Source organism: Zeugodacus cucurbitae, chromosome 2, assembly GCF_028554725.1.
Source record: "Zeugodacus cucurbitae isolate PBARC_wt_2022May chromosome 2, idZeuCucr1.2, whole genome shotgun sequence".
Lineage (NCBI taxonomy): Eukaryota > Metazoa > Arthropoda > Insecta > Diptera > Tephritidae > Zeugodacus > Zeugodacus cucurbitae.
The window spans coordinates 4,536,142-4,563,679 of record NC_071667.1 but is presented as its reverse complement, the minus strand read 5'-3'; the positions used below and the strand labels follow the sequence as shown (position 1 = coordinate 4,563,679).

The following is a 27,538-nucleotide window of genomic DNA, read 5'->3' as shown; positions in this document are numbered from 1 at the left end:
ACACGCTTATGTAACAAATGACAAAACTGAACAGCTATTTTTAGTTGCCGGAACGCACAAAACTACCACATAAAATAAACTAATAATATAAATAAAATAATAGCAAACCAAATTTATTACAAAAGTAACTTTGTTATGAGACAGCCCTTTTGGAGCAACAGCAAAGGTTGTACTACACACTCCAATCTCTAGTCTAGTATCACTCCATCAATGTCAATCACATTGCAACCTTACAACGGAATGCCAAATTGTATGTACATAAATAGCACAAGTCTAGCACTGTGTGTGTGTGTATGTATGTATGCTTGTAAGCGAAGGTATGCCTCAATAAATTGCCATTCTGACAGCGGCACAGCGACACGCAATTGACAATGACAGTAACAAACAAACAAACGAGCAAATAACACACTCAATAGCAACAAATAAAATAAAGCACTGACAACAAACAGAGAATAATGGGAGCAAGCGAGTAGTAGCATCGAGTATTAAGGAATGAATTACAAATGCAAGCGGGCTACGTACGCTGTTTGATATCTGTCGCTCAACGCTACGAGTATAATAAAGAAATGGCTATAACACATATGTCAGGTAAAAACACAGGGTTAGACACATACATGTGTATAACCAAAGCAAAAGTCCATGTGCGTGTGTGTGTTATTGGTAATCCAGCTTTGTGGAGTATTTATGCAGATACCCGTTAATAGTGAAGACCAGTAAGCATTTAAGGGTTTTAGTGAAAGCTTAATAGCGATTTAGTTTCGATTACAGCTTGTAAAGCTGTATTTAAATGTAATTATATGCAATTTTAGCTTTCACTATCGCAATGTGCAGCCAACTCAAAATCGGAAGGAAGTCTTAATGTATCTATTTTTATTTAGTGGCGGTGCTTGTTGAGAAATTGGCATCTGTTAATATTTTAGTAGTTTTTAGTAATTAAAAATTTCAATTAGCAGCTGCCAGACTTGTTTGATATATATTGATTAATGTACTTGTATAAGCACTTCAATTTATCATTTCATCCAAGAAGCACTCATTTCGTTGAAGCACCTAATCTGTTAAATACAGTTGTTTTACTACATAGTTTTGAGGTAAATGGCTGTGATAACCTCAAGTCTTAAGGGACTATACCAGTGTAACCCATGAAAAATTAGTCGTTTTTCGTGAATTTTTATAAGGTACATTTTCAGCTATATTTTAAGATTTTTGCAAAATAAATGAAAAATAACGGAGTTATGTGCTGTCTTGGGAGGTACCAAAAAAAAAAAGTTCCCCAACTACTGACATGATTCCGGCCGAATGAGTAGCTGAAACAAAAAAAATCAAAGAGGGTATTAAAGTTGAAGATATTTCCTATACAATGACCTAAGATTTAAAAAAAATATCAAAAATTAGAAAAAAGGCATAGTTTTGAAAAGAAATTTCGTTTTTTAGGTAAAAAAATGGTAGTTGTATTAAAGACAAATTGACAATTTTCAACCAATCAAAAAAATCGTAGGTCATTGTATAGTAAATATACTCAAGAAGACTCAGTTTAAATTTGAAGCCGATCGGTTAATTTCTCGTTGAGTTATGATGTCAGCAGTTTTGAGAAATGCCGTTCCGAAAAAACGCGTTTAAAGTTTGGACAATGGCGGCTTATGCCTGCGAGCGGTCACTCTTTAGAACACTGCCATCCAAAAACTATTCAAGATACGACTTTCCCGCTTTCACAGGATATTTTTAAAGTATTAACTATCGAATAAGCAAAAAATAAAACAAATCCAGTTTTTGAAAATGTCACACTTGTATAGCCCCTTAAGTATCCGTTTCCACGGCAGTCAGATCTATAAGAGAAAAACAAAAACCTAAATTCATAACCGCCTTAAGAGTGCATCTCGTCAGCTTTCATAAAATTATTTTCCGCAACAACAACAACAACCACAAGACAGTTGTTAAGTTATGTGAAATTATGGAAGCCTTGATTTTTTTCGTCAAATAGTGGTCGGTCCTCACTATGCAATGTCATTCAACTTACAAAATCTACAAAAGGAAATACTATTTAAATTTTATACAGTTCATTAAAATAGCTACTCATTTTACGGTCAATTATAATAAAATTGGTTAACGTAGCATTTTCCTTACATACACGTGGCCTCATGTCATTCCAACTGTTGTTTACTAAAAATAGTAAATTTTCCGCTCAGTTATAAAATAAAAATTTAATTCAAGAATTTTTATGCACACACGCGTACAACTCAAACTCACAGGATTCAGCGCTGACCTCCCTTCTATCAATTTATTTATTGCACCGACATGTGTTATTATTTGAACCGAAAATTCAAGCTAACTGACATGTGCACCTTTTCGAATCCGAATTCCGTTATATGTTTTTTCGGTGCCATTAACATTTTTTTATACATACATACATAGTATATAAACATAGAATGTGTAGGATGGATAATGCTATCACTATTACATAATTTATTAGTATGACATATTTGTAAGACATGTGGGTCTTTCACGCATACCAGGCTATACTTAAGTGCAATTAAATTGAATAATTATGTTTATGAAGGTAGAATTTAGTAATGCCGGTAACTACGAGCTGTTTACAACTGAAATATGACCGACAATAAAGCGAAAAAAGAATTTTGCTAGAAACTAGAAATTATTGACTTAAAAAAAACAACAAATCCCACACTGAATTTGGTCAACACTTTAATACCAACTCATAATTCCATATTTTCCCATAATAAAACCCCTAACAAAAGCATGCCTTTGATTTCAATATTTGAAACAATAAGAAGCATATTTCTATTAACTAAATGGATATGGCACAATTGCACCATTTCAACTGAGCTCAACACAATACAATTGTTATTATTATTATGATCTTCTTGCAAAATTATGCCACTTGTCAGTTGTTACCGACACTTGTGTGTCCTTATTGCAGAATCAAGCATTTAAATGTGGACGCCAAAAACGTTCATACTAATGGACGCATTTACCAATTAGTCGCTATTTCACACTTTCTTACAAGACTTTAGAGCTTCTTCTCTTTTTTTATACCCTGAACAGACAGAGTATGTTAAGTTTGTCACGATGTTTGTAACACCCAGAAGGAAGCGTCGGAGACCCTATAAAGTATATATATAAATGATCAGTATGTTGAGCTGAGTCGATTTAGCCATGTCCGTCTGTCTGTCCGTCTGTATATATACGAATTAGTCCTTCAGTTTTTAAGATATCGTTTTGAAATTTTGCAGATGTTATTTTCTCTTCAAGAAGCTGCTCATTTGCCGGAACAGATAGCGGACCACTATATCATCTAGCTGCCATACAAACTTAACGATCGAAATCAAGAAAAAACTTCCGCATTTTACTAGATATCTTCACGAAAGTTGGTGTGTGTTATTGTTCATAGAAATAATTTAATCTCCGAAAAAATTGTTCAGATCGGTTCACTATAGCATATAGCTGCCATACAAACCGAACGATCGGAATCAATGGCTTGTATGGAAAACTTCCGCATTTTACTACATATCTTCACGAAATTTGGTGTGAGTTATTTTTCATAGAAATGATTTAATCTCCGAAGAAATTGTCCAGATCGGTTAACTATATAACCTTAATGTTTCTAGCAAACAACCTGGCTAAAAAGTATTAGTAAAATGTTTTCTTATTTTTACTTACTTTTTCTTACGTCTTTAGATTTGTTTAAACACATAGTTACTAAAAGAAATGTACCTGTGAAGGGTATATTAGCTTCGGTACAGCCGAAGTTAACGTTTTTTCTTGTTTCTTTTTCTTTTTTTTCAATAATTTTTGAATTAATTTCTAAAAAGCTTTTATACTAAACATAATATCAAATGCTATAAAAATTAGCTTATGACTTACTCATATAAGGGTGGTGAACAAACCCATACCGAACATGGAGGTCTCTGAGCCTTTTGAAATGTATCATTTATGTAATATAATAATTTTTCCGCAGCGTGTGTTAATTGCGGCTTATGTTACATGTGTAACAGTTATTTCTTGTATTTTGTATATGTATGTACATATATGCTTCCACAGTGATGACACTGTTACGTATGCAAGGCGTCACCAGTCACTTCGGCGAGTCCTTGTGACTCTTGTGTCGCAGTAAGTCAAACAGCAAAATGGCACACTGAGCACGAAGGTCTCACTACGCCACAGCTGTTACATGTATCAGTAGGAGTAATCGGTGTACTGGTACAAGGTTGCCACTAGGCTGCTGCTACGCAAACGCACATGTTGTCAAGTGGCAGGCAGACAGGTGAAGAGTCGAAAGGCACGCAAGTCAAGACAAAGGCAGCAGTGTCCCAAACCAGCTGCCTACTGTGTGGTGTGTAGATGTACATAAATTGGCTTGTAAATGCAATAGTTACTAAGCCAACAACAACAACCACCACAAGCCGATTGACACATTGTAACATTATACGCATAAGCCAAAGCAGCACGACAAACAAACACAACAACACGTCTGCCAGACACCAACACGGCAAAAGGCAAGCCACCACAGAGTTGCGAAATGAAAAAAAAGAGATACCACACACACACACCAACCAGTCAGCGACACACGACAACAATACAAAACACAAAGACCTACAGCAAAAGTAAAACATCGTTTCGCTTGCCTCACATTGTCGCGTTTTGATGAGCCACTTTTGGCTTGTTGCCGCATGCCACACACTTCAGGTACACAAGTGGCATTTAAGAGTGCATAAATAAGTGAATAAGTAGTACAGAAGTATGCCGCAGCGCCGTTGCAGTCAGCGGCAGGGGATATCGCCGTCACTGCTTGGGAGGCTGCAATCATCGCTGTCAGGGATGCACGTCTTCTTTTATGCTGGCAAATTTTTCGTTCCTCTTTTTTCATTGGTCTCACATTACCGTTTGTAACTGAGCCTTCGAGGCGACACGTTCACTGCATCGCTCTGCACACTTTGCTGCAGCCAACGGCCGCCAACTGGTGTGCTGCCACCACTGGCGGTGATGCAGATCTCAGCTTAACCCACTAAAACGCAGTCGCAAACACATATCCAACATGTTGTGTGTAAAATTTTAAACGCTGATTCTGAAGGCTTTTTTAACTTTGTAGTTTGCACACAGACACACCTATGTTGTACATGCAAAGCTTTAAGGGCCAAGGTTCTCTTTAAGCGTCGGGTTCAAGAATGGTCTCATTTCGTTCAAGCGTTACAAATAGAATGCATATTAGTATCAATTCCAGCAAAGTTTGAGCCATTTGACAAATGACCGTAGGAAGTAGAAGAAAAGTTAAACTGTCGACATCAAAAAAACAGCAGACGATCAACGACCTAGGGAAAACGCAAATCTATGTCCCTCTATATTAAGGTCTTAGAGCCCAAATCCCATCAGAATACTAACATTTCAGCTGTGTGAGACCCGCTTGCATTGACAAAGCGTTGCGCAGACAGCAGACGTTCCCTCGCCGCGTGCGACAAGCGGAGATTGAAAGCGTTATGCCGCTGTGAAAAAGTGATGGCATGCATTTAAATTAATTGGTAATGTCAGGCGTAAAATACTGGAAGTAAGCACCGTATTACGCCTTTGCCGCATAACGTAAACGTAATTATAAGCGTTAAACCACATACCGTACATACGCGCATTAATTGCTTGAGAATGTTGCTGGAAACAAGGGTGGTAACTGTCTGCCTTTTACTGGGAGATGCCTTTTACTGTGACATTGTGAGCAAACGATCATGCTGGGAATTCCGACAAAAATATTTTTGTATGTGACCACATAATCCTTTATGTAAGAAGGTTTCGACAAATGCTTTACTCCGCGAAAACACAATTGCGGTCAGAAAAATTTATAGAGTTCTCGTATTCGACCCGGTGTTGCGATTTCTGTTAAGTTTTTGCATGGCTGAAATCTACTCATCAGTTATCTACTTAGGAAAATAGAATAGAAAATAGATACTATTTTATACTCTCAAATCAATTTTATCCCTCAAATCAAAAACCAACGATTTCCGTAGCTGTGATTGATGTTATAAGTCAGCAATAACGCTAACGCTGAAAACTAAAAAATAATTAAATTCTAGTTGTAAGAGATGTTCGCACTACAAAAACACCTGATAAGCCAGTGTCAAGTTGAACGGCTTTGGTCATACTCGCTAAAAATAATCGAGTGATTTAACCACATTTCTATTTAATACTGTGTACTCATTCAACTGAGAACTAATTAACACAACAGTTACACGAGCTGTTAACAACAAATATGCTTGGGAAAAACAGATGTAATTGTTGATTTATGTGTGCAGTAGGGTGTATCTTAAAAAAGAATTGAACAAATTATTAATCTCAATCCCTAATGTGAATACGGAACGATGACAAGGCTACGATTTTCGATTTCTCCAAGGAGATTATTACAACAATCTATAATCTACTCCCATAAGAATACCGTTTTTAGGCATGAGATGAATCTTAAATTGTTGAGTGATATCTCGAGATGTGTTTTTAACATTTAAGGACCACCCTTATTAGATATAAATTTATTATTTGTATATGGTGTATTTTTAAAGGTGACTACAACTTGAAAATACAAACTAATTTTCAACAAATATATGTAAATATTTATAATATAAAATAACTATCTGTATATGTATATGTATATATGTATGTGCAGTATGTGGTATATATATGTATATGTATGTTTGTGGGTGCACATTAATCACATCAACACTCACCGCAAGATTGATGACTGATGTTATTGTTGAGATTAGTTTAGTATAGTAGAAGGTCAGCAATGCCAATATTTATTCACTTCATTAGTTGAGTCGATCGTATTTGCATATTATATATATTTTAATTAAATGTTTTATTAATATTTTTCAAGTAATTCTCGTATGTAAACTTTTTAATTGTGTCATTAATTTTTACATATTTGTAAGTATGTATGTTTGACACATATTTTAAATATTAAACACTGACATAAATCACCTCTTGCTCTCTATTGAACAAGACAATCCCACACAGATTAATTTAAAATTTTTTTTTGGATTTTTATTTGTAGAACACACTCACATACACTCATTAGTTGATGCTAATGATTTTACAAAAAGTTTGTATTTATTCTAACAGTATGGCAACACCTGTTGATCATTGAGTTTTTAAGTTTTTAATTATGTGCCTGGAAGTATTAAACAATTATTTTTTATCATATCATTTTATAGTTAAAACACATTTTAATTTACTGACTTCTTTCAAGATTTATGTGAATGAAAATTTGTATTTCGAAAACCTGTTTTTTAACAATTTAATATGTTGATGAAATGCTTGGTGCAACTTTTTTATAGTTTTACAGAATATTTCCATTATGTCCGAAAAAATATTTTGCGATTTGAGAATGTAAAAACGTCATAAATTTGGCCTAGTTTTATTGCTGAAGAAGGTTAGCCTTTTAGATGAAGGTAGACCTCCGGGAAAAGTAATGCAACTCTGTGGATCCGGCCTTATTCGCCTAGCGTTCAACATTAAAAAGAAGTTTGGGGCGTCTGTATATTTAAAATTTTGAAATACGTTCAGTGAATAAAGTAGAAGCAATTCATGTCAAAACTATGCTTGTGGACTGAAGCCATAAAAACGCGAAAAATTTACTACATACATACATACAAACTAATGCACATTGCAAACACAATAATGGCAATTTCATATTCGCATTCTCTATTTTATGTGGACTTTCAACAAAATTGAAATCATTGCGAATAATGCAATAACAATTAAAGCTAAATGATACGTGAATTTTATGATTCAAGAATCGAAGCATAAAGCTGCCGAGTGAAATGCGTCGCGAATTGGGAGTTTTAAGTGCTTGGTCTACCGAGTTGATGGCACTGAGCACCAGTACTAAAGGCACTTACTAAATGCAATAAGACACGTGCGCATGCGTTTTGTAAGATTTATATCTTTACGCACATTAAAATATTTCAGTTAATGACATTAAATCCACACAAGATGAAAGGTGGTGGTTTATGTTGCACGTCCTATGCACGAGTATGTCGCCAGCGATGTGCAACACCTTTGAAATTGTTGTTGTGGAAACTTTACAATGTCATTTGCGCTGATAATGAAATGATAATTTTCAAATCAATCAACGATATAAATATAGCGCATGACTATATCGTCCATAGCCGCTATCACAGTGATATTAGCTGACTCAGGCGGTAATGACTTTGAAATCGTGCCGAATATACACATACATAACACATACATATGTATAAGTATGTCTGTTGTATCTGTATGTGTGTTCATCGACATAAAACTGAATTTATTTATCCAACCGGATTTTTTTTTCTACTCATAATGGTGCCTAATGTTATCCTGCCCATCGGCGTGTTGGCGTGCGGTATATCAAAAACGCGCAATAAACGTTAAGAAACACACTAGAAGAGTAACGAAAAAATGAATTATTATGCGAACAAAATAGAAAAGCAAGCCGGCTACAATCACAACAAATGTATACGCACACTGCAGCGCGTCAGTGTGGCAGCCAACGCTTTCGACGCAGCACCAACATTCTTATCAGGTTTGCCTTTTTATATGTATAAAAAAAAAGTTTCATTATTTACGCACATTTGCTTCATCTGTATGTTTTTTTCTTTTATTTTTTTTAATGCCGCGCTCACACAACAATTAACGCGTTGCTGCTTTCAAACAGTCAGCGGCAAACGGCCGGCGCAATCGAATTTCCACCCGCCAAACACAACAACGAAATTGGAACAATTGAACGCGCATCTAATTTGCCGGCAGCAGAAGCAACACAACACCAAACAATCAAATTAACAATGCGTTACCGTAGCACAAGCGTTACGTTAAAGCGGCAATGTAATGTAAATTTAATTATGATTACTCTTACAGCTCTTACGCTACACAATTCAAAGTCACTTTACACGCGCTCTATTTAACACCTTACTGAAATATCGGAGCGTCGGACACAACCGATGAAATTCAACAGCGAAAGACGACTGAACATTGAGTTGCTGCAGGCTGTAGCAGAAAGTGAACTACAGAGGCCGCCAACCGTTGAAATGAAGTTGAGAATATACATATATGTGCTGTCACCAACACATAAATGTACACGGAGACCAGCTGGTCGCTCTTAAAACCCTATACATTTGCAGACTCGTATCTGTGTAATACAACATTCTTGTTTCGCAAAGAGCGGCCGGAATGACGAGCATACATACATATACGGAGCTTCTCATGGATACAACATAACCCAGCAGATGCTATGAGAGTTACTAAATATTGGTATTAAGCAGTACAAGTTGGTCTGTCGATTCAACGCAATATTTATGCATAATTATAAGGATATTAATAGTTATAGTTCCACAATGGTTTTTACTATTAACTTGAAAGAATATTAGGACGGAAGATAAACCCCGAAATCGTTTTTAAATAGCATTAAATATAACTAAATAACATTTTAAACAAAAACAAGCAGGTTGGAACTCTATCCTTAAATTTCACTTAATATTTTGATAAGAAAAGTGTCAATACCTTTTAAAAATTTTGACTCTCATCAACTTTAACAACACCTCAAACACAAGGACACAAATACATACATAATATGAAATTTTTATCATTAGAACAGTTCTTAGGGCATTCGAATGGACCGAAAACATCGCCTCAAGTCGCTAGCCGGTAGCACTTGGGGAAAAGACAAAGAAACGTTGCTGGCCACTTACAAGGCTATCGACCGGCCGGTCGTAAATTACGCAGCACCGGTATGGTCGCCTGGATGCAGTGACACGCAGCAGAGGAAGCTACAGACGTGCCAGAACACTGCACTCCGAACAGCAACAGGATATCTCTTGATGTCACCAATGACACACCTTCATAGTAAGGCCATTATGCTGCTAATTAAGGAGCATAATGAACTGCTTACCAAACAGTTTCTACTTATGTGTTTTCGTAGAAATCACCCATGTAGTCACTTGCTGGAAGCAGAATCGCCCCTTAGGTGCATCAAGAGATCAATCCTACCACACGTCGACGAACTAAACCCTTATACCGACCAAACTGCGGACGCAAACAGTTTTAGACACGCTCTAAACGCCATTCACAGTGGAGCTATCAACATCTTCATTGACTCCCTTCCAGTGAATGGCGTCCTTGGAACCAAACCACCACCTATAGCAGACGAAGAGCTCGAGTTGCCACGTGAAACCAGAGTGACCCTTGCGCAACTTCGATCTGGATATTGTAGCAGGTTAAACTCCTACTTATCCAGACTGAACCCCGACATACAAAATACATCTCCCGCATGCAACGAGTCCCCGCATGCAACAAGTCCCCGCATGACTCTAACCACCTCTTTGTATGCCCTATGAACCCTACTCATCTAACACCCCTTTCCCTTTGGTCCAACCCTGTCGAAACAGCACGTTTCCTGGGCCTCCCGTTAGATGATTTCGACGACAACTAGACTTATGCTCTTCCTTTCAGGCAGGGATAGATAACCGCTACAACAACAACAACCGAAAATATCGCAATCATATGTAATTCCTTTCACATAAATTAGTACCAGTTCAGTTCAAAAATCAAATCAGTACACAAATTGGTTGAAATGTTAGAAATTTCTCACCTGGGTTGTCTAATTTCGTACTCTCACTTACTTGCTGGATACTCTTACGCATACATGCACACCAAAGCATCACTAATACAATGTGGCAATACGCCGGCAAACGGATTTGATTTTTGTTGTTATTGTTGTAAAAGTAAAGTGTTCATATCCTTCCGTTTTACTGCAAATTCGATTTCTACTTTAATAAATTATACAGTTTAATCAAACGCAAATAATTACAAAAAAGTTGATTGCCAGACAAAGTCTTAGAATTTCAATTCCGTTAGTAAATTCCATATTTCAAAATTGGTTCGCAGCAAACGTCTATAATAATGTTGAACTTTGGCTTAAGAACCCCTTGGCTATTGATGTTTACGAATAAAATAGCCAAAACAAAACAATTTAAAATTATATCAAAAAACAGTGGTTTCGTAAATTTTATGTAATTAAGCATATTTAATCACTTTACATAGACTTAGTAATGTCATATTACATTTGTTTAAACAATGCATATTTGTATGCATCTGTAACTTCCATGCGTTGCCAACTTCTTGCGAGAACTGAACTGAACTACCGCAGAGGGTTGCCAAATGCGTTTTTTGCAAAGCAAAATATAATAAAATGTGTATAATGTAAAACTTTAGGTAAGTTTGAGTTTTTAATCAATACAAATTGAATAAAAGATTGCTGGAAAACTGTGTTTCAACTTTCAAACTTCATTCAAACAGCCCAGAAAAACGCTACTACCCAAAAACCCAATATACACATTTTAATAATTTTCAAGTGAGTTGTTTTTCCAAACGTAACCTCAAGAAACTAATAAAAACATTAAAAGAAATCGCTATTAGTTATTTTCTGATAATTAACGTATGCCTACTTGACTCTTTGCTTATGATTTGTGGCAATATTATGAACCCTTAGGGTCTTAAACTTTAGAAAATTCTGATATGAAAACAGAAATTGAAACATGTCGATTATACGCTTTGCAACAAAAACTTATTAAATATTCATCAAGTATTCTGAATTTTGAACATTATAAATTGCAGTCAAATGGTTTTCCTAACTAAAAAAGTTTTAAAAATTGGAGAAATATATTTGGTCTATATCTATATCTATCCAAAATATTTAGAACAGCATGGAATGACTATAGACAACATACTTGAGACACGTTATCTTATTTCCAGTACAATATTTGTGTAATTGAAAATCGCTTAAAGAATACGCAAGAGAAATTTGAAACCCTATCGGACGAGTTTTAAGAATAAAATTTATATATACATAGGTGACCAACTCGTTAAACAAAGTTATGGCAGTCATTCATAAGAAATAACAACTAAAAAATTAGTCCATTGTGGAAACATAAATTTTATCAAATTTTCCAAAGAAAAGTATTTTTTATTAATTATATTATACTTAAACTTATCGCCATTTATCTAAAATACATATGTATATCAAAGTTATGAATTAAATTGGTATTTACCGTTGTATTCCAGATGAAATGTCTTGATGAATTTCTTACTAAATAATCTCAATCAAGAATAGATGTAGATATATTAAAGTCCAGAAAACTTGGAGGTGTCCTTAAAATTGAATATGGTTGGTACTCCGGAAGAGTTGAAATACTGTGTGTGTCAAAATAATCTAAACATCCTCCTGGACTTTCTGCACATTTTTTAAACGACCAAATGTTTCCTCCAAATATCAAATTAAAAATGCGAGGCATTTCAAATTCAAATATGCTTGAATAATGAAGTTATAGTAAATTCCCTGTCCGGCTAAATTTTTTTATTTGTATGTCTCGCGTATATTGTCCTATTTCCCCACTTAATTTGCTTTCGTCCGTATTGCCATTTATATTTATATATCCTTTCCTATATATCTCAATCGTAATCCTTTTAAAATGGCCATTTATAATCCAAAAATCCATGAAATCCTGATTTCATCCAAATTAATATCCATTAATAATCCCATAACTCCATTCCATTCCATCCATTCCAATTAACGTGAATAGAGGGGAGAAAATTATATTATTTGATTAGTACAGATACAATTTTTTTTTATTAAGTTTACTTCAGTTTAATGTATGGAAAATTACAGTAAGTTGCATCTTCTTTAGTCTCAAAATTACTTTTAATCAAAGCAGATGCAAATTAAATTCAATAAATTTTACTGAATTTAGTTTAGAAAATTTAAAAGTAGTATTCTAAATGTTTAAATTAGTTAAAATAGAATGTCTTTTATCAAGTCATGCTTGCCTCAAAATATGTAAAAATCCATAGTAGGTAAGCTTATGTATGCGGCAATATATATTTCTCTGAGTATACTTAGGACAAACCATATATTCGATGAATGGTATCGTAATCCGATTTGTTCACTCTTTGTAATTTTCGAATGCAGTTTATAAGTTCGAACGGGAACGAGATCTTGATCTTGAATATGAACGCCGGACGGGAGAATAAGTTGGAGAACCACGGCGACGACCACGTGGTGAAAAAGAGCGGGAACTACATGTAAGTAAAGAGTAAAACTTTTTTTATCCATAAATATTTCTAAATAAAAGGTTTCAAATACATACCGGTCTCCTCGCTGCCCTCGACCGCCACGATCTCCTTCACCGGAATCTTCACGCACTCGTATGTATGAGACCTCTCCCTTTAAAAAAGAGTAATTCATTTATCAAAGGATAGCAGAGCTTAAAATGACCTATCGCTTACTATTCGACTATTTACACTATTAATAAATTTGGAAAAATATGTATATATAAAAAATATAAAATATATATATAAGATATATCTATCTTTTACTTTCGACTGATGTTTTACTTTACACAATATTTGGTATGTGGGATTTTTTGCTTAGTTACCTCGTGAGATCTAAAGCGAGAGTCGTCCAGTTTTTTTATAGCATATTTCATATCTTCATGCCGCAAGAACTCTACGACACCAGTTCCATCTTTATATGCGTCAGCAAAACACACATCACCTGCTTCTCGCATATGATCTTTTAAATCTTGCCATGAGCCAGAAGATGGTAGGCCTGTTACCATGACTCGATATTGTGAACGCTTAGTTGGCGGCCCTCGTCCACCACCGCCACCACCTCCACCTCGGCCTCCATCATTTCGGCTCCGGTCATTGCGATTTCCACGGAAACTACCTGGTCCCCCTCCTCGAGGAAATTCGACACGCAATCTGTAACCGTCATAGTCATAACCATCTCGAGCTTTTACAGCATCCTCCGCATCCCGAGCATCCTCAAACTCCACAAAAGCAAATGGCGGACCACGCCTGTTTTTTAAGTCGACAAATGTTACTTTTCCAAATTTATGAAACAAATCCTGGATATCCTTTGTACGGATATCTGGAGGCAAGTTCCCAATGTAAATACGACTTTCAGTACGAGACATTTTTATATTTTCAAGTAAGTTTTCTTCTCCTTAGTTTTCTAAAGTACAAATATTTACTTGTATTTTCCTAGACAAGAGATAACACCACACTTTATTCAAGTCGTTTCCAAAGAATGGCGCACTTCAGCAAATATATACACAACACGCAAAGTTCAGTATCACGCATAAAATGGTACAACACAAGGCGACGTGAAGAAAGATTTTATTTCGATAATTTTCACAAATTAATTTCCTATGTGGAACATATTTTTGTTTAAACACACACCGATTTATAACCGATATATGTATTGATATTTTCCAACATGGTCATTATAGATATGCGTTATTAAGTTTTATAATCGATTTTCCTTCGTTTATAATAGTTGTTTTCAAATGTCAATCTATATAACCACATATATAATGATTTATAAAACATTTATGTGTTCATGTGAAATTAAGCGTGATTACTGGAACATAGATCGACGTAGAATTATAAGAGTATTCGATATGATAATATCAATTCCAAGAAAATATTTATATGTATAAATATTATTAGCTAAATAATTATCTGATCATTTTTGAATTCAATAATGTGTGCCTGTACCGTTTCATAGTGGTTTCATTTCCCTTCGTTCCTGCCTTTTCGAAAAAATTAAATGTATAATGAAATGTCCGCCATTATTGCAAAGTTGATTGTGGTAATTGAGTGATTTAAAGAACTTCGCGGAGATTTAGTCGTGATAAAATATAAATAATCTGTTGAGTTAATATCAACTTAATTTTATTTGTTCAAATTAAAAACTTTTAAAGCATGTCTCGCAGTGAAAGTCGCATTTATGTTGGGAATTTACCACCAGATATCCGAACAAAGGATATACAAGATCTTTTCCACAAATTTGGTAAAGTATCATTCGTAGATTTGAAAAATAGGCGTGGTCCGCCATTTGCTTTCGTGGAGTTTGATGATGCACGCGATGCAGAAGACGCAGTAAAAGCTCGTGATGGCTACGATTACGATGGGTACAGATTGCGAGTGGAATTTCCTCGTGGTGGTGGACCAGGTAGTTTCCGTGGAAATCGCAATGACCGGAGCCGAAATGATGGTGGCCGAGGTGGAGGTGGTGGCGGTGGTGGACGCGGGCCGCCAACTAAGCGTTCACAATATCGAGTCATGGTAACAGGCTTACCATCTTCTGGCTCATGGCAAGATTTAAAAGACCATATGCGAGAAGCAGGTGATGTGTGCTTTGCTGATGCTTACAAAGATGGTACAGGTGTTGTGGAATTTTTACGACATGAAGATATGAGATACGCCATCAAAAAATTAGATGATTCACGCTTTAGGTCGCATGAGGTTAGTAGTTTTTAAATTCCGTATACTTTTATTGATAAGTGTATGGATGCAAAAATTTGTAAACAAATATAATTCAGAATTAAGTATAAATAATATATATTTTATTATCGAACAACTCATTATTTTCCATAGGGTGAGGTATCATATATACGTGTTCGAGAAGATACCGCTGAAGGCGATCGTGGTGGGCGTGATAATCGCGATAGGTAAGTGTAACTAATAATCAAAATGCATTTATATTATAAATTACTTAATTCCATAGGTCCAGATCATACTCTCCACGTGCACGCCGCCGAGGTACTCCTACTTATTCTCCTCTACGCCGTTCATATTCCAGGTCAAGATCTCGTTCACGTTCAAATTTTTAATTTAATATTACAAGTTTTTAAAAATCATTCAAACAAACACGGCCAAATATAATACTTTGAAGAGTGACAGCTGAAAATTGATGATTGATGTACCAATGGTTATATACAATTATCCTTTATATCCCTCAAACATTTTCAATCCAAACTGAATATTAAGTTGAACCGAATTTTTAAAGAATTTATTAGGTGTTCAGAACCTTACATTCGATCTTAACATAGATACACTTAATAAATTTGCTTTTTTTGAGAACAAATTTCAATACTTAATATGAATTAATTTTTCTATAAAACTAATAAGAATTTATGAGGTATTTAAAAAAAAATTAAAATTACACATCATTACACATTATGAAAAAATACTAATAATTATATCTTTATGATTTTGTTAGATTTTTTTAAGTAATAAAATACAGCATTTGAATTATGTTATAATATTAATATATTTTTCTTCTTTCCGCTCTATTCACGAAATATGTAATGGATGGAATGGAAATATGGATTATTGGGAGTAACTATAATGAAAATATGGATAACAGGATTGTGAGGATTTGGATTTTTATATAAGGAAATGAATATATCACTGCTGAGCATCTACCATAAGTGGTATTTTCGCGCGAGATTTCGTTTCTTCTTTCAATTCAACGTACCGGATTGCTGCTATATTTCTTTCTGCTGTAAGAGAATACTCTCGTGAATGTAGCAGCTTCCTGCGTTACATTCATTTGTCTATCCCACTATTTTCGCTTCGATTTTGTTTAATATAATTCGAAGGAGAAGGAACATAAAATTGGTACTACATGTTGTATAGGACAATTTATAGGACTGCGAGGGAGGATTATTCATTCAACCTTAAAAATTAGGTTTCAACCAAACAGTAAAGTTTACCATAATGTTTTGAAACGCTTGAGGGAAAATTCGGATTAAACCCGAGGAAATTTAATATGTGCTCATGCGTATTGCGATTGGAATTCATTAGTATTATAACCCATATTACTAGGAAGGAGTAAATTCAAAGTTAAAGAGCCCGAAATTTGAATGAACAGTACCTTGGAATTGGTATGGGCTTTTTTGTTTCGACAATTCATTACATTGGACATCGTTAGGAAACACATCTAGCTATAAAGGATTCAAATATAACTTGAAAAGTCCCTATCTAGCTTAACATCAATCCACTACGTCATTTGGATTTCACCATTAACTCCGACGTTAAATGAATTTTTGAAGGAAAGGAAAGATCAAGGTATTTTATTTTTGTGTCATCATACACACGCTAGGTTTAAAATTCTTTGAACATAAAATTTCTTAGGACTTTGGAAGTGTGTGACCGGTAAATATGTTGTCCAACTATTTAACCCATACTTTTTTGATTTTTGTTCGTATCCATTATATTAATGCTGATTTTTATAAGCAAAAAAATTAGTAATTTCTACACCCCACACATTAACCTGAAGCATATATGCGAATAATACCTAATAATCTCTATTGTGATACTGCGTCCTATTACATTCTTTTTAAAAATTCGCAACCTCATGTGTCGAGAAAACCCCTATTCGTCTCCTACATAAATTTGACATTCTATGAGTTTTTATTATAGATTTTATTTCGTTGAGAACAGCTTGGCGCAAACCTTTAATGCAAATGCAAAAAGTACAATAATTTTCAATTACGTACCACGCAAAATAATATTTATCTCATACAATTGCCAAATATCATAGTTTAAATATATTTTTAAATCATTTCATAAATAAAACACTTAACCACAGCAACAAATTACGCCTTTTACTGTTTCATAGATGATACTTGGTACTAAATAGCAATAAACGAATGTGTAAATTAGCAGAACAGCAAAAAACTTAACGACTCGTCTAACTGAAAAATATTCATCTATTGGAAGAAAATATGAAAATTATATTTATATTTTCAGTAAGTGGTTTCACCTTTATCTCTTGCCATTTTATCCATTGGCCGAAGTAAGAAACATAAGTAGAAACATCTGTAAATTAAATCTGTATACTTTGTTGTACAAGTATAAATAGGCAAATCACAAAAATATTTTACGCGAAAGTTGTTCTAATTCTATTAGGCAATTTAGGAATTATCATTAATGACAGAATTGATGGAACCATAAATAATTCACATATGTCAAGTAAATTCGCGCAATCCAACTTACAAACACTTAGAAAGTGTCCACTGTTCGTAATTTGATTGCAAAATTGATTTATACACATTGGGCCTAATCATTGAATCCGTTTCGATCGAAAAATGGTTCGATACCCACATAAAACATAAATTAGTCCGTAATGAGTAATTGTTTACATAAAACTTCCAAATGGTTTATTTCTTTTACATCTCCGCAACTCATTCACCAACGGATAGATTTCGACCAAAATTTTCGATTTTGCGGATTCAATGATTTCGTAATTAGCGACATCTATTAGTCGCGGAATGTATTTTTACGAGTCGGTAAGTGAGTTCAATGTGATCGTAAATTTTATTTTCGATACGGATTCAATGATTCCGACGTAAAATTTTTCGATCGAATCGAACCATTTTTCGATCGAAACGGATTCAATGATTAGGCCCAATGATTGCATGAACATTTTCGATCGAAAATCTTTATCGTATCGAAATCGAATTCGCTGCGGATTCAATGATTAGGCCCATTAATAACTTGGTGAAATCTACACAGTGGGAATTTTGAAATTTTTCGCAGTCACGACACATACATAAAATTCGGGGTTCTATAACCACATGCTGAGGTAATAAAGGGAGACATCTAAAGCCTCGATCAATTATCATCTTAAAAATTGCGTCAAAGGAAAAACCGTAGTAATAGCAGCAGAAGAAACTCGAGGCCTTGAAAACTATGTTATCGCGCTCTAGATAGAGCAGATTGCTAAATGTTCACTTATTTAAATATAACGTATCTGCTGCTTGCAACGGACCCTTCACGATCCTAACCAACTCTGATTCAGTTCAAGATGCAAAGGCCACACATACACATCCTAAATAATAATCATTTAAGTATATTGAAAAATATTTTTATTGTGATACGTATTTCAACCAAACATGGCTGTATGCTTGGTCTTGGATTTTTACAGAAAATATATCGCAAGAGAAATAATGTACAAAATAATATGTATGAATTAAGGAAATAATATGCTGGCTCTCGAAGTATAATCGTATACATTACAAGTGTTTTCAACGCATTCTTATGTTTTCTTTTCTCAAAATATCGACTAATTATATTAACTATTCCATAATGGTTTTTTAGCATAAGGTTTTTACTTCTTTTTCGAATAAATTATTTACATAAGCATGTATGTATATATATATATATATTACTAGATGTTGCTTTGCCATTTCTATAAAAATCCTTATTTTCGCAATACGAATAATCTAGTGTATAAACATCTACAAAATGGTTGCGTTAAGGAAATATGGTATACAAAAAATAATATTTTTTCTTACAAATATCTACAATTACATATCTACAACTTAATTAATCTTTTTTTGCTTACTACGTACTAATCATAATTTTGTAAATTTGCCAATCTTAATGGTATATTAATGTACTATTTCGACTTAGTGCTAGCGTAGTTATTATTATACAAGTAGTTGATTAGATTTGGTTCGATTTCTAACTTTTGCTTTAGTATCGAACTCATCACAAACTCTGTCGAAACAATTGGACACTTCGGTATGCCCTGACGCGTCAAGTCCACACATAAATGCATATCATTGGGGCACGTTACAATTATATACGACTCTGGCGATTGAGCATGCGTATCAGCGATTGCCTGCGATGTGCGTCGTTTTGCCTCCACTTTGCCACCGGATGACTCAATCATGCGGACGATTTCAGTGCGTGAGGGGAAAACATCGGGTGTTACAAAGAAGTGTTTACCAGCAAATAGCGTATTTCGCACATTTGATTGAAGCACGGTATCGAGATGGAATTTCAAATTCTCATCGACCGGTATGTATTGTATCTTATATGGATCAGGTGAAAGAAAGCGGCCCGCTTTCGCGCTATCCACCAACCAATTTGATTTTAATACATAATCCACATGGCAAACGGCTTGGATTAGTTTACAGGTGCGGCTTTCGCGTGTCATAACCAAGAAAGTGGCGTCTTCTGGATTGTCCACAACAATACCGCCAAGCGAACTGCAATTTTTTAAATCAATTTGTAATTAATTTCATACTAATCGATTACTAAATTTTATACAACTTACAGCACAGCTTTTTTCAGCGATTCTGGGTCGACAACCTGCGAAAATATCACCTTCGGTGGCTTGTCATTTTGTGGATATTCAATGCAAACTATGTTTTCGGGTATTTCTTCCTGATATGGTGAGATCTTTTGACGTTTTGCCTTTTGCTCGAAAAATGGATCGGCCAATGAACGTTTCACACGTTCATGCGCGTCCTGTGTCAGATTTATAGGTGCCTTCCAAGCAGCTAATAATTAAATAATTAAAAAACACAAATAAAATAATGTAAATTGTAAGCACGTGTAAACAACAACCGACTGATATAATGACATATTTGCATATATTCAGTGTGATTCTTACTCACCCATTAATTGTGGTACCAGCGGATAGTCGATTCTGAAGGGCGCCACCAGCGAATATTGCTGATACTTTTGATTTTCGTACTGAGACATTCCACTTAGATTACCAATGCAAATATCTGCTAGCCAAATAGAGTTTACAATAGGTATATTCCATTCCTTAGCAGCGATGTATTTGTCGCCTTCTGGTTTCTTACAAATCAACACGGTGTTGTGTTTCGACAAATATGACGTGTATATGGCACCACACTCCTCCACCATTTGCTTAATGCGGAAACTCTCCTCCCCTTCGAAACCGTACGTCGAAATAATATGCCTTTCCAGCGGCTTTTGATAACCGAATTGGCTGGGGAAAGGTAGATGCAGTGCCTGCCATGGCGGTAGCAACTGCTTCTTAAAGCAGATATCGCTTAGCCAGTAAGCGGTTATGCAGCGCTTGGCGTCACGCAAGGCTTGCATAACAACGCCATGACGTTGCGTGCGACAGAGTACGTGTGTGACGCGTTGGCAGTAGACGCGCTCAATGTCGCCGCCGAACTGACGTATGGTCTCCATCCAGATGGGTAGTTCATCGGCATCGGTTTCGTCATATTCTACAATATAAAATGTGCAACCGACAAGGAAGAGGTCAGGCGGCAACTTCAGATTTGGATTATGTCCGTAAAATTGCGGTCGTGCTGGCGGCGGCATATTAGGGCGGCCCTGTATAAATCCAGCTGGTGTCATCACGCCTTGAGGTGTCTGTACCGGCTGAGTTTGTGGAATTTGTGCTACCGCAATTTGTTGCTGTACCCCGCCGGCAATACCCAACTGCTGTGGATGTTGTTGAGGGCCTGCCACAACAATTTGTTGTTGGGCGACACCGGGAGTCACATGACCACTCGCCGAAAGCTGAGTCTGCAAAACCGCACCGGAGCGACGTAATTGCAATTGCTGTTGCTGTTGTTGCTGCAGCATCATTAACTCTTGCTGTGTGCGTGGCTGGGCTGCACCAACCACACCCTGCAATAGTTGCGTACCTGGAGGTACGCCTGGTTGTTGCAATGCTGCATTATGTTGCTGTGTCATCAGTCGCAACCGGCCCGCAGCAGTGTCCTGCTGTTCCAATACAACACCGCCTGGTCCAATTTGCTGTTGCGGTGAGTGCTGAGGTTGTTGCTGTTGCAACATGACGCCTGTTTGCGACGCGTTGCCAGCGACTACCACCTGATGCTGTATTATTTGTTGAGGGTGTTGTTGGAGCGATTGATCTGTAACGGGGGCACCACTCGCCGCAACAACCATTGTTTGTTGTTGAATAGCGCCACCGTTGATATTGCTCAGGCGACTATTCAACATGTTCGCTAAAGCAGTCTTTGTTTTCATATTCATTTGTTGTTGTTGCGTCTGTTGCATAACCTGCTGCTGCTGTTGCTGTGGATTTCCCCCCACCTGTTGCTGTGTTTCGGCGGTGCCCATAACCATTGGCCTCGAAGTAAGCGTGTTCATGATATTGCTGCCAGGCGTTGTTGGTGTATTAGGTGCAGTCGGCTGTTGATCGACCATTGTAGACTGTGTTCCGGCGACCACTTGAATACCGGGTTGCTGTTGTGGTGGTTGTTTTTGTGGTGTCAATTGTTGGTGCTGTTGTTGTAATTGTACTTGTTGCACTCGTAGTTGACGCTGAAGCAACATTTGCTGATTGGGATCGTTGGTATTGAATTGGGTGGTATTCACCGTCTGAGCCTGCTGCTGTGTCTGCTGACCACCAACGACAATTTGTTGCTGTTGCTGCGATATTGGACTTAAACCGGGTGCTGCACCAGGACGTACAACAACTTGCCGCGCGCCTTGCTGTTGCAGCCATTGCACTTGTTGCTGCTGCGTGAGACCTGCAGGCATTTGACTTTGCACAATTATATGAGTACCGGGTGTGGGGGCACCCGGTGGTCGTTGCAATGCGGTGCCCAGTGTAGTGGACACAACATTTGGCGCACCTGGACGCACTTGATATGGCACTTGCGGGCGAAACAACAGACGCTTTTGATTTTGCTGCTGCAACTTGGCGATATATTCCATTTTCTTTACAGGGTCCAGGGTCATAAGATGTGCATGCGTCTTGTCATCAACTTGTATGACTTGCCGCTGAGGTTGACCCTGCAATGTGGGAGTGCCAGGAGGTATGCCCGGTTGTTGCCATTGCCCGGGGCGTACGGCACGAATGAATTGTTGAGAGCCTTGTAAGTTTCCCAGGGAGGAGTTCGTCGCAATCACTTGTGGGCCACTAACCACTACTGGAGACTGTGTTGGTTGTTGTTGCATTCCAGCGGGACTCGGCTGTGGTTGCTGCTGTGGCGACCAATGCGGTTGTTGCTGCTGTGGTGAATTCTGCTGGATAATCAATTGTTGATGTTGTTGTTGCGTTTGTTGTTGGTGTTGTGGCGATTGACCAGCAGCAATTAATTGTTGCTGTGATAACTGTTGCTGCTGAATAACAACCGTCTGCTGTATCGGCGGCTGTTGTAGTATAATTTGTTGTTGCTGCTGTTGTTGTTGTTGGGGCGGTGTTGCCTCCACTGAATGTTGTTGTTGTAATGTTGGCTTTTGATGCTGCAATATTATTTGATTTTGTATATTACCGTTAGGTGGTATTGCCATCATTTGTTGCTGTGGTGACTGTTGAGGGTGTTGTTGTTGTAGCTGTGAAACTTGCGTTGGTATAGTTTGTTGCTGTATGATAATCTGTTGTTGAGCTGATGGTTGCTGCAATTGTTGTTGTCCGACAATTATTGCATTTTGTTGTTGTTTACGTTGTTGTAGGTGTATTTGTTGTTGATGTTGTTGTATGTACTGCAAACGTTGAGGATTATTAATCACTTGTTGATTTATTACAATTTGTTGTGGTTGCTGAGGCATATTGCCCTGTTGCTGTTGTTGTTGTTGTAGTTGAATACGCTGCTGTTGTGGATTAAGTAAGACTTGGGTTTGAGTTATCATTTGGGGCGATTGTTGTGCATGTTGGATCTGTTGTTGTTGTTGTTGTTGCTGCATACTATTAGAGCCATCTGTCGCTTCCACGGATTGTTGACGATGCGTATAGATTGGAGGAGGCTGTTGCGGATTTTTCAGAACTTGAGTTGGACTTTGTGGGATTTGTTGCAATTGCTGCTGCTGATGTTGATGCTGAGGGGACTGTTGCATCTGGATTGTTTGTTGCTGTTGTTGTGGCGATTGCTGCAAAGGATGCTGTATGATTTGTTGAACAATTTGCGGTTGCCCTTGCGTTTGTTGCTGTTGTTGTTGTTGTTGTTGCTGAGCTGTCAAATTTGTCTGATTCACTATGACGACGTTCTGATTCTGTTGATTTTGTTGCAATATCTGTTGTTGCTGTTGCGGACTAAGCTTTTCAAACTGTTGTTGACTTATTATAATCTTTGACTTGTTTGAAACCGTTATTTGCGTAGGGTTGCCGCCAATACCAATTTGTTGCTGTTGCTGATGTTGTGGGGCTTGTGGTGGAATTTGAATTTGTTGACTCATTACTTGATGCTGCTGATGTTGTTGCTGCTGTTGTGTGTTAGATTGCTGTATGTTCGGACTCATAATTTGTTGTTGATAATTTGTTGAAATGCCAGTTGCCTGCTGTTGTTGAATTATTTGCTGTTGCTGTTGTTGTTGTGGTGGCAAAGTTTGTTGTATGATACACACTTGACCCCCTGACATGGTCATTTGTTGTGGTTGACTAAATTGCATTGATCCCGACTGTTGCTGTTGTGGTTGAGGCTGTTGCAATTGCTGCGACTGTTGTTGTTGTTGCTGAACAATTAACTGTTGTTGTTGCTGCTGCTGTATATTTATCAAGTGTTGTTGTTTATTTTGTGTTTGTTGCTGTTGTTGTTGCTGCTGCTGATGTTGTATACTCATCATATGACTTTGTATTAGCTGTTGACCCTGCACTGTAGATGTGTTGATGACTTGTCGTTGAGCAATAATTTGATGCTGCTGATTGTTGGGATTGACGACAATCTGTTGTTGTACCTGAGGTTGCTGCAAAGGCGATTGTCTAGCAGATTGTGTCTGTTGTTGCTGAATTTGCATATTTTGCTGTTGCTGCTGCTGCTGTTGTTGCAATACTTGCTGTTGCTGTTGTAATGCCTGCTGTTGCTGTAATGCTTGCTGTTTCAAATTCTGTTGTCGCATTATTAACGATTCGTGATTTGGGCTTGATCGACTAAGCACTTGCGCAACTTGAACGGGATCGGTTGGATCGATTGGTTTCATTTGTTGTATCATCTGCTGTTTTGTTTGTTGCGTTGCTGGTGCTGTCTGCTGGTTTTGTGGCGACTGCGGAGCAGAAATATGTTGTGGACTTTGTTGTAGCTGTGCTAGAGATATACGCTGGGGTTGTTGAAAAGGTTGTAGAGTTTGTTGTTGTTGTTGCTGTTGTGGCGACATCAATGACTGATGTTGGGGTGAACCCATCGCCCCACCTAAACATTGTTGTTGACGCTGCTGGTGTTGTTGCTGTTGTCGGTTTTGCATTTGCTGCCGCATTTGTTGTTGTTGCTGCGGTTGAGGTGAGTGTGGTGGGGGCGTCATTTGAAGAGCTGGAGATTGTCGTGGCGATTGTGGTGGCATCATACTACCACCGCCAGGGCCATGATGTTGTTGTTGTTGTAACGAAGGTGATTGCGATTGAGGATTTTGGTTTAATCGGGGAGATTGTTGCATTTGTTGTTGTTGTTGTTGTTGCTGATGCTGTTGAAATTTCTGTTGTTGTTGTGTTAATTGTTGTTGTTGATGTTGTATTTGACGCTGTAAAGCCTGTTGCTGGGGTGTCAAACTCTGACCATTTTGTATATGCTGCTGAAGCTGTTGCTGTTGTTGCTGAAGTATATGTTGCTGGTTTACTATGTGTTGGTGTAACATTTGCGGCGACATTTGCACTGTTTGTTGTTGCTGAGGTTGCTGTGATTGTGGCGACATCGGTATAGTGACAGCATGTTGGGGAGACTGATTGGGTGGTTGAGGAGTCGTGCAGGGTGTTCTAGATGCCGGAGTTTGTCTACCACTCGGAGTTTGGGGTGTCCGCGGTTGTGATGTGTTCACACCAAGACCAGTTGGTGTCGGAGTTGGAGTACGTGGATCTGGCAGTGGTGGTGGACCACTTGAAGTGGGTGTCGAAGGAGCTGTACGTGGTTGAGGCGGAAGATTAGGATGACTTGGTGGTTGCGGTTGGGGAGTACGTGGGGTTTGTGGCAGTTGCTGATGCTGTATTATTTGAATGTGATGTTGTGGACTCTTCAGATTTCTCTGTTGTTGCAAAACATTTCCTGAGCCTAATTTAGTTTGAACCTGCGGTTGCATTTGAATTTGCTGCTGAGCCACAACATTTGGTACTATTTTTTGTTGAACAATTATTTGTTGAGGTTGTAATGCTGGCTGTTGTGGTCCACCTAAAATCAATTGTTGTTGTTGTTGTTGAATATTACGAGGACGCACAAACACAATTTGCTGTTGTGGATGTGATTGGCTTTGTAATTGAGTATGTTGTTGAGATTGATGCAGCACTTGTTGTTGTTGTATTGGGGGAGCAACAGGAACACTGTTTAATAAAACTTCGGGCAATTGATTTGTCTCATTACATGTCATATTGGCCGTTAATTGGGTTGTTGGAGGTTTGCATGAATTGTTCCCTGTATTTGTACTTGGAGATGGGATCGGTGGAGCAGGTGGTAAGGGTGGTAAAGAAGCCTGCAACTGCGATTTAATATTGGCAATACTTTCCGCAGCATCAGCATCATCTACACTACCACCGATTGTGTTGTCAATGCTGCTCACAATGCCACCCATATCATCATCATCAAAACCTAATATTGTCGATAGTGTCTGCTCAACAGAGTCAACCATATTGCAATCTGAGGTATTCGTAGTTGTAGTTGGCGCAACAGGAACTGAAGTTGGAATTTGTGGTATTGGTTTTGTTGTAGAAGCGTGATTATATGAAGCAGCGATGTTTGTCAGTTTATGTACAGTTTTGGGTTTGTCGACAACTTTCAGTAAACGAGGGTGGTATCCTTCGCAACCCAGAATTCTTCCTTGTTTTAAACAATCTAATACCCAGTCAGGACTAATAATATTTACAGATTTTTTTATTGCTCGATTGTAATTACATCCTCCTACACTACCGCATATTAAATGTGTTGTGTTCGCGTCGGGCACGGTAGTAACTTGAGCCCCATGAAATGTGAGAATGGCGTACAAATATTTGAAGTCTTCATTTGATAAATTTGTTATTGCGAATTTAAGAGATTTGAATAGCCGTTGTGTGCTTGGGTCAAATGCTTTTGTAGACGCTAGTCGCCCCAATTTTGCACTGTGTACAATCCATTGATCTGTAACTGGTATAACATTGTACAGATCCAAGTTCATTGCCAATTCTTCTTCAGTGTAGTTAGGCGCACACACCAGATGTGTAACCACATCCGATAAAAAGCGTTTCGATTGTGCCCCACCATTCTTAAGCAATTTTTCAACCTGTAATATTCATAATTAAATACGTTTTTATATTAGGCATACCGCTTACCGCATAATCATAACAAAATATTGGAAACACCCTGTAATTAGTTGGCGCTCCAAATGAAAAACTACATGTAACTCACTGACCAACAAAGAGCAAAGCTATTATATAGCACACATGCATTTACCTACCTCTTCATCTAAATTTCCATCAACGAAATATCGTATATTCGCAAATAAATTTTCACTTATTTTCAAATTTTCCATATTTTCAAATACATTTCACACGAGTTATGTCTTCGCTTTTCTTTTGTTTTCCTCTTAGCACGTCTTCGTGCGTGCAGTCGAATTTTAATAACGACCTGGTCATTCACAGTTTCACCAACTTGTAATTACTACCATTAAGCTCTTATTTCCACTTTGTGCACTGAAGGACCGAGTTCTAGTTCAGATAAATTTCTTAACTAAAATCAAAACATATAATGTAATATTTGAATATCAGTTTTAGTCCATAAAAACATAGTAATATGAAAAGAAAGAACGCCACTTGACCGATTGAAGAGAAAAACTACGATATTTCACAGGAAGTTAGCTGCGGTTAAATGAACCAATAGAGTTGCCGTACCTATTCAATATTTATCCCAATTAGGACTTATATATTATTTAGGGATATATTTTATATATATGTTTGTACAAAATTTAATGCTGGTATAACAGGCATTTATTTTTATTTAACTTAATATTTTCTTAAAAATCATCTCCT

General features: G+C 37.1%; 3 protein-coding genes across 10 annotated transcripts in view; 1 reads left to right on the top strand and 2 right to left on the bottom strand.

Moving 5' to 3' along the window:
* LOC105221517 (extracellular sulfatase SULF-1 homolog) overlaps positions 1-14,165 on the bottom strand; it is a 92,818-nt gene extending 78,653 nt beyond the window's left edge. For 3 of the 8 annotated variants that reach the window (XM_029037794.2, XM_029037796.2, XM_054232293.1), the window contains exons 1-2: positions 8,602-8,726; positions 6,717-7,159 (exon numbers count right to left, since the gene is read on the bottom strand). The gene's annotated coding sequence lies outside the window, so the exon portion shown is untranslated. Of the gene's footprint in view, positions 1-6,716; positions 7,160-8,601; positions 8,727-8,822; positions 9,163-12,074; positions 13,099-13,169; positions 13,247-13,457 lie in introns of those variants that run through there. The other 5 variants (XR_008471535.1, XM_011198551.3, XM_011198552.3 and 2 more) reach the window with 5 other exon arrangements.
* A 473-nt stretch (positions 14,166-14,638) lies between these two features.
* LOC105221520 (probable splicing factor, arginine/serine-rich 3) lies at positions 14,639-16,593 on the top strand. Its single transcript, XM_011198566.3, has 3 exons — positions 14,639-15,333; positions 15,466-15,539; positions 15,596-16,593. Exons 1-3 carry the CDS (start codon positions 14,791-14,793, stop codon positions 15,699-15,701), a joined length of 723 nt encoding a protein of 240 aa, XP_011196868.1. The 5' UTR covers positions 14,639-14,790; the 3' UTR covers positions 15,702-16,593.
* A 2,133-nt stretch (positions 16,594-18,726) lies between these two features.
* LOC105221519 (PAX-interacting protein 1) lies at positions 18,727-27,355 on the bottom strand. The gene is made up of 4 exons (XM_054232278.1): positions 26,968-27,355; positions 20,283-26,793; positions 19,940-20,165; positions 18,727-19,871 (listed from the first exon to the last, which is right to left on the bottom strand). Exons 1-4 carry the CDS (start codon positions 27,040-27,042, stop codon positions 19,277-19,279), a joined length of 7,407 nt encoding a protein of 2,468 aa, XP_054088253.1. The 5' UTR covers positions 27,043-27,355; the 3' UTR covers positions 18,727-19,276.
* Positions 27,356-27,538: the final 183 nt, after the last annotated feature.

What these genes read in the sequence shown, in the direction of transcription:
- LOC105221520 (XM_011198566.3), top strand. Translation starts at nt 14,791, where the DNA reads ATGTCTCGCAGTGAAAGTCGCATTTATGTTGGGAATTTACCACCAGAT. An exon ending in CACGCTTTAGGTCGCATGAG is followed by an intron (nt 15,334 to 15,465) that starts GTTAGTAGTTTT and finishes TATTTTCCATAG; the next exon opens with GGTGAGGTATCATATATACG. An exon ending in GGGCGTGATAATCGCGATAG is followed by an intron (nt 15,540 to 15,595) that starts GTAAGTGTAACT and finishes TTAATTCCATAG; the next exon opens with GTCCAGATCATACTCTCCAC.
- LOC105221519 (XM_054232278.1), bottom strand. Translation starts at nt 27,042, where the DNA reads ATGGAAAATTTGAAAATAAGTGAAAATTTATTTGCGAATATACGATAT. An exon ending in GCTGGTACCACAATTAATGG is followed by an intron (nt 20,166 to 20,282) that starts GTGAGTAAGAAT and finishes TTTAATTATTAG; the next exon opens with CTGCTTGGAAGGCACCTATA. An exon ending in TCGCTGAAAAAAGCTGTGCT is followed by an intron (nt 19,872 to 19,939) that starts GTAAGTTGTATA and finishes AAAAAATTGCAG; the next exon opens with TTCGCTTGGCGGTATTGTTG.